This window comes from Ahaetulla prasina, chromosome 4 (genome assembly GCF_028640845.1).
Source record: "Ahaetulla prasina isolate Xishuangbanna chromosome 4, ASM2864084v1, whole genome shotgun sequence".
Lineage (NCBI taxonomy): Eukaryota > Metazoa > Chordata > Lepidosauria > Squamata > Colubridae > Ahaetulla > Ahaetulla prasina.
Window position 1 is genome coordinate 55,606,951 of NC_080542.1, and position 15,247 is coordinate 55,622,197.

Here is a 15,247-nt window from a genome sequence, read left to right on the forward strand (position 1 = left end):
TGATACTTTTATCTTCCCAAGAGTAAAAGATTGTCTTACTAGCAGCAGCAATTAAATTGTCGAAATAGCTGAAGGGGAAGAGCGGTTCAGGCAGTTCGCGGAAGAAGAGTTTAAGTGCCCCAGTGATGACATGAACATCATCCCAGAGGCCACTATCAAGATCCAGATGCTCATCTGCAAAATTAATGAAAATTACAATACAATATATACACTCTCATCCCATGTCCCATAGCATTGAAGATAAAGATAATGATAGCAATACAGCCATAACTGATTTTTAGACCAACATTTATTCAAAATCCTTGGACCAGAGAACAATACAGTAAAATTTGCTCCAGAACAATGCCGAAGAAGAAAAAGCAACTCTTTCCAAAGTAAGCAGAGTGCACTTAGCTTTCAAAAGGAAGCTCAAATTCAGTTGCATCTGGAGAGCAACTTGGATTAGCTATTATTTTAGTGTTAGAAAGTTCTGTTTAGATCAAATTTATTCAATCTTGGCAACCTTACGATGTGTGGACTTCAACTCCCAGTTTGCTGTCTATGGAATTCTGGAAGTTGAAGTCTACACATCTTAAAAGTTGCTGTGTTTCAAAAACACCAAGCTAGATATTCCTCACCTTGCTTTATCTAGTGGACACCATGACATGGGAAAGTGGTTCCAAGGGAGAAACTTAGTCAACTGAGATTGATTCTTGATCCCTTGAGGGCTGCTCCATGCATCCTATTATATCCATGTGGGTGGGTGGGATGGGATGGGATGGGAAACATTTCTTTCATGCTAGAATATCATGCATGATGTTCTTCTATTAGGCATTCTAACAAAGATGTTGATACCAGCATCCCTGGACAATGTCCAGGTTTCAGAAAGCCTCTTATATATATTTCAAAAATATTCACAAAAAATGAACAAACCTGGGATCTTCTACAGGCAATGGACACTATTCCTCACTAAACTATCCCATTTACAAGTCACAGTGGCTTACCATGGTCAACTTTGAAGCGCAAATTTTGTATGGTAGACAGGTTACCGCTTATCCGATAAAGTCCATCAATATCCAAACCTGAGAGACAGAGAAATGGCAGCTATTATTTGTATCTCCAGAATAGGTGCAAAGTAATGGCCTTTTCTCACATTTTGCATTCAGTACAAAAAAACAATTTAACAGAGCTTTTGATGAGTCACAAAATCAGAATGAAGGGCTCAAAATGCAAATGTTATGGATTTTCTGATGGTTGCATAATGGATACACATCACGGAAGTGAAGATGTGGGCTGTCTGGGCTCAGATTTTCAATTTAGGTGAAATGTAGATTATTGCATACCTCTTTTCTCTACAGTGGCGATGCACTGCCTGACGAAGTTAGGCACTGTACTCTTTTCACGATCGCAGAGAACTTGAAGAGCACATCCAAATACCTGATCTGAATTTAAACAACAACATTAAAAAAAAACCATATCAACTCAGGCAAGAAAGATGAATGACATCATTTTCTAAATGAATATCTTTCCATTTAGAGGGCAGTATTGCTCTGGCAAGCAGTGGTTGAGCCCCTTATAGCGTAAATGTTAAAAATATTTAAAATGGCTACAAATGACAACAAATGATGAGCCAACTGTGGGCCTGAATGGCATTCTGAGGTCATTTTTTAAACAGGATTCTTTCTCTCCAGGGAATTTACCTTTAATATAACCTCGGTCTCTCAGATACTGTAGAGATGGACGCTTCGGCAGAAATTTCCTGAGCACATTGCGGATTTTGTTGGAATCACTGTCAGTACCGTGAGAATGCCAGAAACCTGCAAAGGGATAACTGGCATTAGAATAGTCATATAGGGAGTGGGAATGTTGTTTTAAAGGTGTGCTGAATCTTTTAGGGAAGAAAAAAGTGGCAAAAAGAGAAAATATAAATTTCTCCATCAAGGTTATTTTTAGAGGCTTTTTACACAGTATGCTAGAAGCTTGCTTGTTTTGAAAAGAACTCTTTTGGGAGGATGTGCAGTCTTTTAACTGAAAGAATAAAATCAATTCACAAACGCCTTTCTACTGGTTTCTGTTCTGTGCTGCTGCCAAGAATATTATGAAATATATTCAAATCAATAGAAGCTCGGCTTGAAGGAGAATTCACCTTTACAAATATTCAAAGATCAACACATAAAAGAAAGAGGATAGAAAAGGAAATAATGAGTTTCTACTGTCATGCATGGCAAAACTATTAGTTTAAAAATATTATGATTGCTATTATACTACTAATGCCATTAGTCATAATTATTTTAGTTATATGCCTCTCTTCCTCCTAAACATCAGGACCCTTATCAATATGGGGATCTTCTATGTAAATATCCTTCCTTTCCTGAGCAAGCAGAGCAATTATAACTTGCAAGAATCCAGGCTATCCAGAAGCTAATTCCTGCAGCCTGGTAAGGCACTTTTCCTTAACCTTGTACCCTTCAGGGGTATAGAGCTAGACTTTTTGTACATCCCACCCATTTAGAGGAAAGTAGGTTGGATATATAACAGAGTTTGCTCTATTATGTGTTTATTTTAATCCTCACATTCTAGGCTTGTTTCTTTTTAATTCATATTCAAGCCTCCTTCACAACTTGTAAAGAAACACACCCTTTTTCAATATGTGTAGCTTAGCATGCTACAGTTTTAGCCTCCTTCTTAGTCTTTTCCACACTTCAGCTTTCAGCTGCTGATCTGTATATAAACTAGCTGGAAATTAAACTGGCTTACAAAATTCCTTTCTGGATTTCAATCACATTTCCCTCCTTGGTCACACTAATAGTCAGGTGTTCTACTCCTACTTCTTTTGCCTTCCCATTCCTGAAAGCAAATGCCCAGTGCTTTTATTTTTATTGGCATGTCTTCTGCAGATTGAAGAAATTTTTACAACAGTTCTTCCTGTCAGTTGGACTTGAAATAAAAATTTAGTTGAAATCTTTATCAATTTAATTTAGCTAAAAGAAAAAAAAATTGCAAAACAGGCCAGCATACATTTTGCTATTTTTCCACCGAATCCCTTGAAAACAAGACAAAGCAAAGAAACAGCCTGCATGGCAGGTTGTCATTGATGAAACTTGAACATTACTTGTCAGAATAGAAACAAAGCTCCAGTGTTGAAAATAAATATCAAACAAATTCTAATTCAGTAGCAGCCTTTAATTTTATGGTAACTTGAAGTCCTAAAAAAAGACTCCGGGTTACTAAATCCTCTTTAAATATTTTAGGTAAAAAAGGGATTAACAATTCCTAATCCTGAAAAAACTATTATGTATCTGTGGATAAGTATGTCTATGGTATTGTTGAATTAGTTCGTCTGAGAACATATGTGACATTTCCATTTTAGTTTCCATCACATACAGTATGATGAAAATTTTAGTTTTCATCACTGTTGTCAACTCAGATCACATAGATTTGCCAATGAACAGAGCACAAACCTGGATGCTTTTTTTCACTTTCTTTCTGTTTGTTTCCTGCTGTTTGTTCCTTGGATTTTACAGTTGAGGAAGTTGGAGCATCCTCTTCCAAAGGAAACTCTATAGACTGAAAGAAAGAAATACAGAAAAATTATTGTCATACCTGCCAAAAAGCTAGAACAATTGTGAAATCCTAATATTGCCAGTCCCCCTGGTGATTGGTAAATATTATACCTTTCCCTCCTTCCCCCTCCTTTTTTTTGGACAGACAATAATGATAATAGTAACAAATATTCAAAGATTAATATATAAAGGAAAGAGGATAGGAAAGGAAATAAAGGGTTTCTACTGTCATGCATGGAAAACTATTATTTTTAAAAATATGAAAGAAGAAGGGGACGACAGAGAACGAGATGGCTGGATGGAGTCACTGAAGCAGTCGGCATGAGCTTAAATGGACTCCAGAGGATGGTAGAAGACAGGAAGGCCTGGAGGAACGTTGTCCATGGGGTCGCGATCGTTCGGGCACGACTTCACAACTAACAACAACAACAACAACAACAACAATGGAAGGTTTACAAATGAAAATGAATCTCATCTGGATGCTCCTATGAAACCCCATGAATGAGGCAGAGCAATGGCAGAAAAAAAGCATTACTCTGTGTGCAAAAACCACAAAGAAAATTTGAGTGTAGGTTAAGTTTAATAACAAGTTTTCCATACATTTATGTTATACCAGTTTGCTCATTGCTGAAGAGAATGGGAAACTTTATCCCTTCTCCTTTTATCTGAGCTCACAAAGAAGAAAGTTTTTAAAACAAAATTACATTTGCAGGACTTAAAGCTCAGGAATTGCTGTATTTCCAACCACCAGAGTGTTTAAAACTTCACTGTAAAAAAAAAAAGGGGGGGAGGGGCTTTTCTAACAGAAAGAAAATACTTGTACTGCATTGGCATAAGGGAACATTTTTTTTTAAAAAAAAAACCTTCTTCTGATGCTCTTAAATGGCTGTGATCTGCATGGAATTTACTTACCACAATGTAAAAAAATAACCCAGAGATTTTAACTTTACCATGCTGTATGTTAGACGTATGTAATATGTATCCTTACAGGTTCAACTCCCAGCAATGCCAGTTAGCATAACCAATGATGAGAGCTGTAGTTTAATAACCTCTGAAAAGGCTAAATATGGAACCATAACATATCTATATCTCTCTGCTTTGAGAGTTTAAATGAAGGTGGACTGTACATACCATACTGATGACTCCCACCCTTTGCTAACGGTATATGAAAAGATTCCTGGTTCATTTGGGTTAGCATAAATTCAGTAATAAGAGACATACCAGTCTGCTAATTCTATTATTAATTGCTTTGTGCCACATGCTGGCAATGGAGTCCAAATCATGTTGGATCAAATACTCGGAGCCATCCCGTGTCTTCAGCTACAACAAAACAAGCATTTGTATGTAATATCTAAAAGTTGTTCTCCACAAACATTGAAAATTGCTCTAATTTACCAAACTACACTTGCAAATCTTCATTGGCTTTTAGCATTTTTTTACGAGTGACTTAGGATAAAGCACATTGTATTTCCATAATAATAATCCATATCAAGAAATAACTAAACCGATTCTTTTAACAGCAGGCTAGCTCTGACAAAAGATGGGGTGCTTTTGAGACCCCTGTCCCCATCCTAACTACAGGTTCAGGAGTTGGTTGCCTAATATCTCTTTAACATTTTTCTCCAAACAGTGACTGTGTCAATAAGAGAAATGCTTTTTAATTTTGCCACATATAGCAGAGATGGTCCAGGAAATAGGATAATTTTTCCTTTTCTCTGAACTCTGGTATACTTGACAATGATGGCCATTATTTCTTACCTCCAAGACATTCCTTCTGCTTGATCTGTCTTTGTGGGCCCAAGAAAGAGATGCTCCATGAAGATTCGCTCTAAACTCTGGACTACTCAGTACAGAGGGATACTTCTAAATATGCAAAGAAGAAAAGTAGAAGTAACACAAATGTTCAGATTGGACCATTGCTCACTGACCTCCCATCTTCCTTTATCACATTATATCTATCCAGTATACACATTATTCTATTCTGACTAATATATCTTGCGCCACAGGCATCTAGATTTTTGGGCAAACTATGCTGTGTGAGTAAGATTTTAGTTATGCATACATATTTCTAACCAATTAGTGTGAATATAAATGAAAACAAAAAAGTTTCTAATTTAAAGTAAGGTTTAGCTGTTAGAGATTAAAGTTCACAGAGGCAACTATCTCCATCATTGTGCTTCAGAAATGTTAAAATAATACTTCATCACGCAGCTAACATTACCAATGGCAAGATGGTTGGGAATAATAAGGAAAAAATTGCATCCCAACTAACTTATTAATTTGATAAGAGAAGAGGTAGGGGATAGTATTTTTGGCATAGTTAATAAAAAAATATTTATCCAATTGTTTCAACAAAATGCTTAAGGAAGCAAGGAATAGACTTAAAGAAAAAAAGGGCCATCATTTAAAATATGAAATAAATTTTAGCAAATACATAATTGGGCATATTATAGTAGCAATTTGCAGGGCTTAAAAAGAGAAAAAATTATGAATCAAATACATAAAATAAAGGAGAGTGAGTAAGATGAAGGAAAGGTTTCTTCTGAAATTCCACATTAGGATGACTCATATGAAATTTATTATTATCTAATTACGTTTTATCCAATAAAGAAGCAAGAAAGAGAACTTCAAAGTTTTACTTTTAATGTTGTGCCATATTATTAACACAGTTACATATGTTTTTTCTGAGCGGACACATATATTTAAAAAAATAATTTGTAAAAATTATATGAGTCAAACAGAAATTTTACTCACACATATAGACAAACACATATTTCAAAATCTGGAAATGGATTTTTGCTAACCAAATGCAACGGTGAGATGAGAAGACAAGACTCCTGAAGAAACCTTAAGAATGAGGCAGCTTCAGATAAAGGAAGATGGTTTTTAAATTAAATGTATTTATACATTTGAATTTCTTCCCCAACTCTCTATTCTACTGTAATATCAGCTGGTTATCTCAGATCAGGAAGCTAAAGATGAAGACTTACTGAACTGGTGGAAGCTGCATGTTTGGAGTCCTTGAAAAATATTAAGGCACCACCTTCCAAGACTGTCCATACACACGACCAGTTCTTCCTAAAAGAAGGTAAAGAAAGGACACACCATTCACAGAAAAATATTAACTGGGTAGGCATAAAAACTGAAGAGTAAAGGTTTGGGGAAAAATAGTAAAACTATACAAACATAGGCATCAATATGCCCTCTTTCTCTCATCGTTTTTCAACCCACATTACTCTTAATAATCAACACACAAAGGGAGTATGTCTATATAAATGATCAACTCAATCATCAGGAAAAATAGGCTCAAAATAGTATACAGTACAGACAGACAATATATAGCTGAAGAATGAGAGGGAGACAGAATCAGGAGGCCAATAATTCCATTCCAAATTGCTCACAAGTAAATAAAAAAAATGAGTGGGCAGAAAAGCTGAGAAGTGGGTAACTGTTATGCAATTCAGGAGAATATAGACCTATTTAGTTCTTGAAAACGTGCCAAACAAGGCAACTAGCAATTGGCAAACACCTTCTCTTCTAACATGGCTTAAAGCAGCTTTTAATTTTGTTATTGATTAATATTAAACTTTTGAGTATTTGCTTTATTTAAATTCAACCTTGCTTGCTTTTATTTAATTAGTGAATGTTAGTGAGTTTATTAGTGATGCATTCCCTCCCCCAAAATATGCCGAGGCCTTTGGAATGATGCTCTACCTTGCCTGAACCAGCATGATACCCACCACACACTTTTGGTTACAGCCTTGCCTTTTATTTCATTTCAATGGTAACACTTATATGTTTAAGGAAGATTTCTTTGGGTGGAGTGGGGGAAACTCAACGGTTACAAGGAAAGTAGTGACTCAGGAATATGGTTTTATTTCTTCCTCATACTAGTAGCTAAAAACTTATGCCAATCTAGAGCCAAGGAATTAAAATGCCTAAGAATTATTCGATATCTAGGCTGCTATTGACCAGAGAAGGAGATTTTATCTCATGCCTTGAATGACTGAACAAGGAGGAAGCAGGACCTTAGAAGGCAACATCAACTGATCTATTCCACAACTGCAAGTGCTTATTGTTCTAGATTTTTTAAAAACCCATATTTTTAATAGAGTAACTCCAGTTCCAAGCAAGAAAAAAAGTATTATTCCAAACTTCCTTCTTGCCTCTCCCTACATCAGAAAGCCTGAAATAAGTCCACAAACATACACAACAGACCTCTCTTACCTCAGGCGTTTTCCTTTATCGGCAGTTCTTGTCCGATACATCATCCCAGCTTTTTCAAGAGATTTCAGCTGGGCAGGTGGAGAAAAAGAAATGGTGATTTAATCTTGTCCTAGTTGCTGTGGAAAACCCCATCATCAGAGCAAAGGATGGCTCTGCTGTTAGATAGGGTCAGTAGCTCAGCAACAACAACCTTGTGGCATTCAGGATTGCTTTTAAACAAATCCAAAGTCACTAGGAGGAGGGTTAAAGCTCTCACTTCCTAAGCATGCTTATCTTCATTTGGCTTAAGCCACTGTAAATTTAAGAAATAAACGTAGGAATTAAGACAATACAATACCTGAGGTATTGTCTAATTTAATCCAGAGTGCAGGAAAGATACTAAAAATTGGGAGCCAAGTTGGTAGACATTTTATATTTGCAATGTCAAACGGATTCAAATAGGAGCCCCTTTCACCTTCTTTAGAGAGAAAATAATTCTAGAGTTTCTTCTACCGCAGTGAGGCTTGGACTGTTACTTATAATTTAAGGAAATAAGATTAGTAAATGGACAATGTGGAAATTGTAATTGCAGGCACTAAGTGGCTGTTTGAAAGTGGCAGCTTGTTTGGCCATTCTATTCCCATCATTCCCTCCATCTTTCCAAAAGGTTCTCCTGGTTTAAAATATGCAAAGGATCAGGAGAACCTTTGGCTTCTCTATTTAATTTATAAAAACCCCACCTCAGATCTGCCATCAGCAAGCAGAGACCCTTTCTTCCATACCTGCTCATCTTTTGACCCAGGGTGAACTGACTGGGTAGGGGACCAACTTGCACAAGGACTGCTGCCACGACTAGATCCACTACTGGTGCTCTGGCGATCGCCAGAAGTGGTCACCTAAGTATAATAATTTTAGCAGCAGTAAACAACATACAGGCACTCATACCACATTTCTCCAGGATCATGATCTACTGTTTTGTTACACTCAAGTTTGTATCTACACCTATCAATAGGTAACCCATTTTGCCTCCTCTCACTTTCAGCAGATGAATTGATATGGCAACTGATTAAATATTATAATCTGTTTTACAGATTGGCATTTTTTACTGCGTTCATCTCATTCAGTGTCTGGGATGATACCATAGAGGCAAATGGTGGTTTGCTTAACCATGGGGTTCTGAATAAATTATGATGGCTGGGGGTTATTCATTATAGAGTAAATCCTTTGTTCTATCTGATTACATTATTGTTTTAATTTAAGCAGCTCCGATTCTACCATTAGAATGTCTCAGCCTCATTGTAATATTAATCTTGTACTCACAGAATCATAGGATTGGAATGACCTTGGAGGTCTTCTAGTCCAACCACTTGCCCAGGGCAGGTATCCTCAGATCTGCCCAACTGGCTTCCCAACTTTTGTGTGAAAACCTCTAGCGATGGAGCATCCACAATACCAGCAAGTAGGCCAGGCCATTGCTTAATAGTTCTCATGGTCTGGAAATTCTTCCTTGGGTCTCCCTCTGTGCCCCCACTCCCAGTCTTTCCAAGATATTCTTACCATGCCTGGGACATCAAACATTGATGTTTCCGAGGTGCCAGGGGAAGCACAACCCTGGTCTGCTGAAGGAATACCAGCATAGTCAAATTGCCTGTAGGATCCATCTGGAGAATAACCTTCCTTTGAAGACAGTTCTTGAGGTGAAAGTTTTGGGTAGTCAGTTTCGGGAGTTGGTGGCTGAAAAAAAATATTAGAAAAGAGGTCAATACACAAACAACTTTTCTTCTTCCTTAAACAGTTGAGAGATTTCTTTTCCCAAGGCTTGAGAATTATGGAACAGCCACCCCAAAATCCAATTGACACCAGTCTTCCTGGACTCTAAAAAGGCCCTGAAGATCTGTTTCGTCTCCAGGTATTAGCCCAGTTATAATTATGAATTGTGGGCCTGATCCCCACCACAATATATTTTATTTTACTTTATTATTTTATCATTTTTCTTTGTATTTGATGTTTTTAATAGACTTCTCCTCTCATCCACTTACTCTTCGATCTGGAGATCTCTTAGTAAATGCAGACCACATCTCTGGAGGATTGAAAATTTCTTGGGGTGCCTCCCACGAAGTCTCACCTGTGGCTGCGTTATAGAAAAATATTTGCCCACTGGCCTTATCTATATATTGGTTCCACTCAGCAGATGAGTCAGGGCTGGGACAGTGAGAGTGGGAAAGACTCACACTATCCAAGGAAGCTCCAAAGGGAGACTCCCAAGTTGTCTGACCAGTCACAGAATTGTAATAGAAGAAATGACCACTTTCCGTGTCGGTGTGAATTTCCCAGTCGTTCAAAGGGTTGCTGAGACACAGCTGGAATGGGGATTGGGAATCGTTGGCAGTGGTAGTATTGTGCTCCAACTGAAGTTCTTGTATGTTCACATATACTGGATCTGTGGCCTCATCTTCAAGCAGCTATAAAAACAAGAAAGAAAAGTAATCCAACCACCTCATTGTATGAAACCTATTCCTTAACCAGCTCTCTGAATGGCCTAGACTTCTATAATTCCTGTCTAGCCAGGATTATGAAATCATACTTTAAAATGTAATAATTAAAAATAGTCTAATAAAGTCTATTAAAAAAACAAATAAACTATAACAAAGACCAAAAGAAATCAGATAATATACAAGTTAAGGAAACATTCAAAAATTTAATTTTTCGATACTCAGTATTTCTGCTCCAAAAGACAGTTGTACAAATTAAAGAAATCCTCAAGACTCTGTGTGGAAATAATTTTGGAAAATATCACGACAACAATTATTTTGAGACGTAATGGCCTGACTTTTTATATTAATAAGCAAACAATTCATTAAACACGTCCACTCCAATGTTTTTGCCGTTTTATACTCAAAAGTAAATCAAACCAGCAATGTACCCTTTTTCAAATCTGTCAGTGTTCCTTTTGATGACTCATTACATTTCAAAAATAGAGTAATATTTACAGCTTATCTCTTCCAGCTTCTCTTATTTTTACCATGACAATTGTCCTTGGCTTGGATGATCTTTAAATTGATAGTTAACATTTTCTATAATGTCAGAGTATTTTCCATCCAACCTCCCTGTTCTCACCTTTGTACTTGTGTCTTTTAACAGTACCTAGGTGTGCAGAACTTAGCAATGAACAAGCATATTGTTTTGCCAAAGATGCAATGTTTTCTCACCTGCTGTCTTCAACTCTATTAAAACAGTCAAACTGACTTACTGATAAACTCCAGTAAATATTAGTTATACATTAAGCATATTATAGCTCTATAGCAAAGAAAAAGTTTGAAATCCAAAATAAAAGTTGAACAAAAAGTATTTTCTCTGGATTATGCTTTTTAACTCTGATCTTCAGTTCTCCCTTTCAAATGATCTTAACTCAATTTTGATGCTATAATTGAAATTTCTATTGTTCTATCTTGCATATGTATCTACTAAGTGTATATTTCTACAGCAACTGCAGTGTTATGGCAACCTTGTCAAATCCAGTTCTTAAATACACTGAACTTCTCTTCCCATAATTGACAACCCATTATGTAAGAGAGATACAGAAGAGAAAATAGAAATTTAGATTATTTTTCTGGTCAGAAATGAGAAAGCACTTAACTGGCTACATGAAGAAGTCTTTTATCCCAACCTTTTCCTTTCAATATTTTTCTGCCATTTAGACCAGGGGTCTCCAACCTTGGCAACTTTAAGACTTGTGGACTTCAACTCCCAGAATTCCTTAGCCAGCTCTGTTAAGGGGCCTCTTGTGGCTCAACAGGCTAATGCAGTCTGTTATTAACACAGCTGCCTGCAATTACAATTACTGCAGGTTCGAGTCCCACCAGGCCCAAGGTTGACTCAGCCTTCCATCCTTTATAAGGTAGGTAAAATGAGGACCCAGATTGTTGGGGGGGCAATACAAGTTGACTTTGTGGCTCTCGAGGACGTGGACAGGTTGCTGGGGAGGTTACATGCAACTACATGTTTACTGGACCCGTGTCCTTCCTGGTTAGTGCTGGCTGCTCAGGAAGTGACACGAGGCTGGCTCCAGGGGATTATAAATGCCTTTGATGGAAGGGGTTTTCCCCGCCGCCTTGAAAGAGGCGGTGGTGAGACCCCTCCTCAAGAAGCCTTCCTTGGACCCAGCTATTTTGGGAAATTTTCGTCCAGTCTCCAACCTTCGCTTTGTGGCGAAGGTTGTAGAGAGTATTTATTTATTTATTTATTTATTTATTTATTTATTTATTTATTTATTTATTTATTTATTTATTTATTTATTAAACTTATATACCGCACCATCTCCCATAGGACTCAGGGCGGTTCACAGGCATATTAAAACAATATAAAACAATATAATAAATAGACATTTAAAACCCAGATTAAAACTAAATATTATCAAGGCCTGATCACTAAAACAATAAGAACCAATAAAACCCCCATTAAAATTTGTTTAAAACATTTTTGTTCTTAGGCTAGTCCCGCGCGCTGAAATAATAGAGTCTTCAGTTCACGTCTGAAGGTCCGGGGGTCAGGGAGTTGTCGTAATCCAGGAGGAAGCTCATTCCACAGGGCTGGTGCCGCCACAGAGAAGGCCCTCCCCCTGGGGGTCGCCAACCTGCATTGTTTGGTCGACGGCACCCTGAGGAGGGCCACTCTGTGGGAGCGCACAGGTCGTTGGGAGGCAATCGGTGGCAGAAGGCGGTCTCGAAGGTCCTAAGCCATGGAGCGCTTTAAAGATGGTAACCAAAACCTTGAATTGCACCCGGAAGACTACCGGTAGCCAGTGCAGGCCGCGCAGGATAGGTGTTATATGGGAGCAACGTGGTGCTCCCTCTATCACCCGCGCGGCCGCGTTCTGGACTAACTGGAGCCTCCGGGTGCTCTTCAAGGGGAGCCCCATGTAGAGAGCATTGCAATAGTCCAGGCGGGAATGTGGTTGCATGGCAGCTCCCCCAGCACCTGGAGGAAAATGTCTATCTAGACCCGTTCCAGTCCGGTTTCCAACCCGGTTATAGCACGGAGACGGCTTTGGTCGCGTTGGTGGATGACCTCTGGAGGGCCAGGGATAGGGGTTGCTCCTCTGCCTTGGTCCTATTAGACCTCTCAGCGGCTTTTGATACCATCGACCATGGTATCCTGCTGCGCCGGTTGGAGGGATTGGGAGGCACCATTTATCGGTGGTTCTCCTCCTATCTCTCTGACTGGTCGCAGACGGTGTTGACGGGGGGGGGCAGAGGTTGTCCTCGAGGCACCTCACTTGTGGGGTGCCTCAGGGGTCGATTCTCTCGCCTACCCTGTTCAACATCTATATGAAGCCGCTGGGTGAGGTCATCAGTGGTTTCGGGGTGAGTTATCATCTGTACGCTGATGATACTCAGCTGTACCTTTCCACCCCGGACCACCCCAACGAAGCGGTCGAAGTGCTGTCCCGGTGTCTGGAAGCTATACAGGTCTGGATGGGGAGAAACAGACTCAAGCTCAATCCCTCCAAGACGGAGTGGCTGTGGATGCCGGCACCCCGGTACAGTCAGCTGCATCCGCGGCTGACTGTTGGGGGCGAGTTAGTGGCCCCAAAGGAGGTGGTTCGCAACTTGGGCATCCTCCTGGATGGACGGCTGTCCTTTGATGAACATCTGGCGGCCGTCTCCAGGAGGGCCTTTTACCAAGTTCGCTTGGTCCGCCAGTTGCGTCCCTTCCTTGACTGGGATGCCTTATGCACGGTCACTCACGCTCTGGTTACATCTAGGTTGGATTACTGCAATGCTCTCTACATGGGGCTGCCCTTGAGGTGCACCCAGAGGCTACAGTTAGTCCAGAATGCAGCTGCGTGAGTGGTAACGGGAGCCGCTCGTGGCTCCCACGTAACACCACTACTCCGTAGCCTGCACTGGCTTCCTGTGGCCTTCCGGGTGCGCTTCAAGATTTTGGTTACCACCTTTAAAGGGCTCCATGGCTTAGGACCCGGGTACTTACGAGACCGCCTGCTGTTACCTTATGCCTCCCACCGACCCATACACTCTCACAGAGAGGGTCTCCTCAGGGTGCCGTCCTCCAAACAGCGTTGGCTGGCGGCCCCCAGGAGCAGGGCCTTCTCTGTGGGGGCACCGACGCTCTGGAATGAACTTCCCCCTGGCTTACGTCAAGTGCCTGATCTTCGGACCTTCCGTCGTGAGCTCAAAACACACCTATTTATTCAAGCGGAACTGGCATAAGAGTGTCAAATTTTAATTTGGGGTTTTATTGATATTTCTAAAATTTTAAAACTAAATTTTAATTATCAGCCTTTTTGTAATTTGCTAGGTTTTAAATGTTTTAATTTGTATATATTTTGTGTTTTATTTTGGCTATACACCGCCCTGAGTCCTTCGGGAGAAGGGCGGTATAAAAATTTAATAAAATAAATAAAATAAATAAATAAATAATATACAAATGGATGAGACTATTGCCTTACACAATGTAAGCCGCCCTGAGTCTTCGGAGAACTCCTTCTTGCTTAATAGTCTGTGCTGACCAATTGGCCCCCATCTTCACCCATATTTTCAATAAATCACTAGAGATGTGTTATGTTCCTTCTTGCTTCAAACGGTCTACCATCATCCCAGTGCCGAAGAAGCCCACCACCAAGGAACTGAATGATTACAGACCAGTTGCTCTAACATCTGTAGTCATGAAAACCTTTGAAAGGCTAGTGCTTTCCTACTTGAAAACCATCACGGATCTGCTGTTAGACCCCTTGCAATTTGCATACCGAGCAAACAGATCAACAGATGATGCTGTTAATATGGCTCTGCACTACATCCTACAGCATCTTGAGTCTCCAAAGACCTATGCAAGGGTCCTTTTTGTAGACTTTAGTTCAGCATTCAATACCATCATTCCAGACATTCTTCTAACTAAGCTAAACCAGCTACAGGTACCGGAACAGACTTGTAAGTGGATCACAAGCTTCCTAACAAACAGGAAGCAGCAGGTGAAGCTAAGCAAGATCACATCAAATACCTGTACAATTAGCACAGGGCCCCCCCAAGGCTGTGTGCTCTCCCCACTTCTCTCTGTATACCAATGACTGCATCTCCAATGATCCATCTGTTAAGCTACTGAAGTTCGCAGATGACACAACAGTGATTGGTCTCATTCGAGACAATGACGAATCCGCATATAGACGAGAGGTCAAAGACTAGCCTTGTGGTGCAACCAAAACAATCTGGAACTGAACACACTCAAAACCGTAGAAATGGTGGTAGACTTTAGGAAAACCCTTCCATACTTCCACCTCTCACAATACTTGACAACACAGTATCAACAGTAGAAACCTTCAAATTTCTGGGTTCTATCATATCGCAAGATCTCAAATGGACAGCTAACATCAAAAACATCATTAAAAAAGGACAACAAAGAATGTTCTTTCTGCGCCAACTCAGTAAGCTCAAACTGCCCAAGGAGCTGCTGATCCAGTTCTACAGAGGAATTATTGAGTCTGT

The 15,247-nt window shown here is 39.5% G+C and overlaps 1 protein-coding gene across 5 annotated transcripts in view; it reads right to left on the minus strand.

Annotated features, from left to right (window-relative positions):
* TMEM98 (transmembrane protein 98) overlaps positions 1 to 15,247 on the minus strand; it is a 101,344-nt gene that overhangs the window by 41,661 nt on the left and 44,436 nt on the right. For 3 of the 5 annotated variants that reach the window (XM_058179531.1, XM_058179530.1, XM_058179533.1), the window contains 12 exons: positions 9,788 to 10,210; positions 9,306 to 9,482; positions 8,531 to 8,644; positions 7,770 to 7,837; positions 6,533 to 6,620; positions 5,301 to 5,405; positions 4,764 to 4,862; positions 3,441 to 3,546; positions 1,680 to 1,796; positions 1,323 to 1,421; positions 984 to 1,061; positions 40 to 174 (listed from right to left, as the gene is read on the minus strand). In XM_058179531.1, the coding sequence (XP_058035514.1) occupies positions 40 to 174; positions 984 to 1,061; positions 1,323 to 1,421; positions 1,680 to 1,796; positions 3,441 to 3,546; positions 4,764 to 4,862; positions 5,301 to 5,405; positions 6,533 to 6,620; positions 7,770 to 7,837; positions 8,531 to 8,644; positions 9,306 to 9,482; positions 9,788 to 10,210 (1,609 nt within the window). Of the gene's footprint in view, positions 1 to 39; positions 175 to 983; positions 1,062 to 1,322; positions 1,422 to 1,679; positions 1,797 to 3,440; positions 3,547 to 4,763; positions 4,863 to 5,300; positions 5,406 to 6,532; positions 6,621 to 7,769; positions 7,838 to 8,530; positions 8,645 to 9,305; positions 9,483 to 9,787; positions 10,211 to 15,247 lie in introns of those variants that run through there. The other 2 variants (XM_058179532.1, XM_058179535.1) reach the window with 2 other exon arrangements.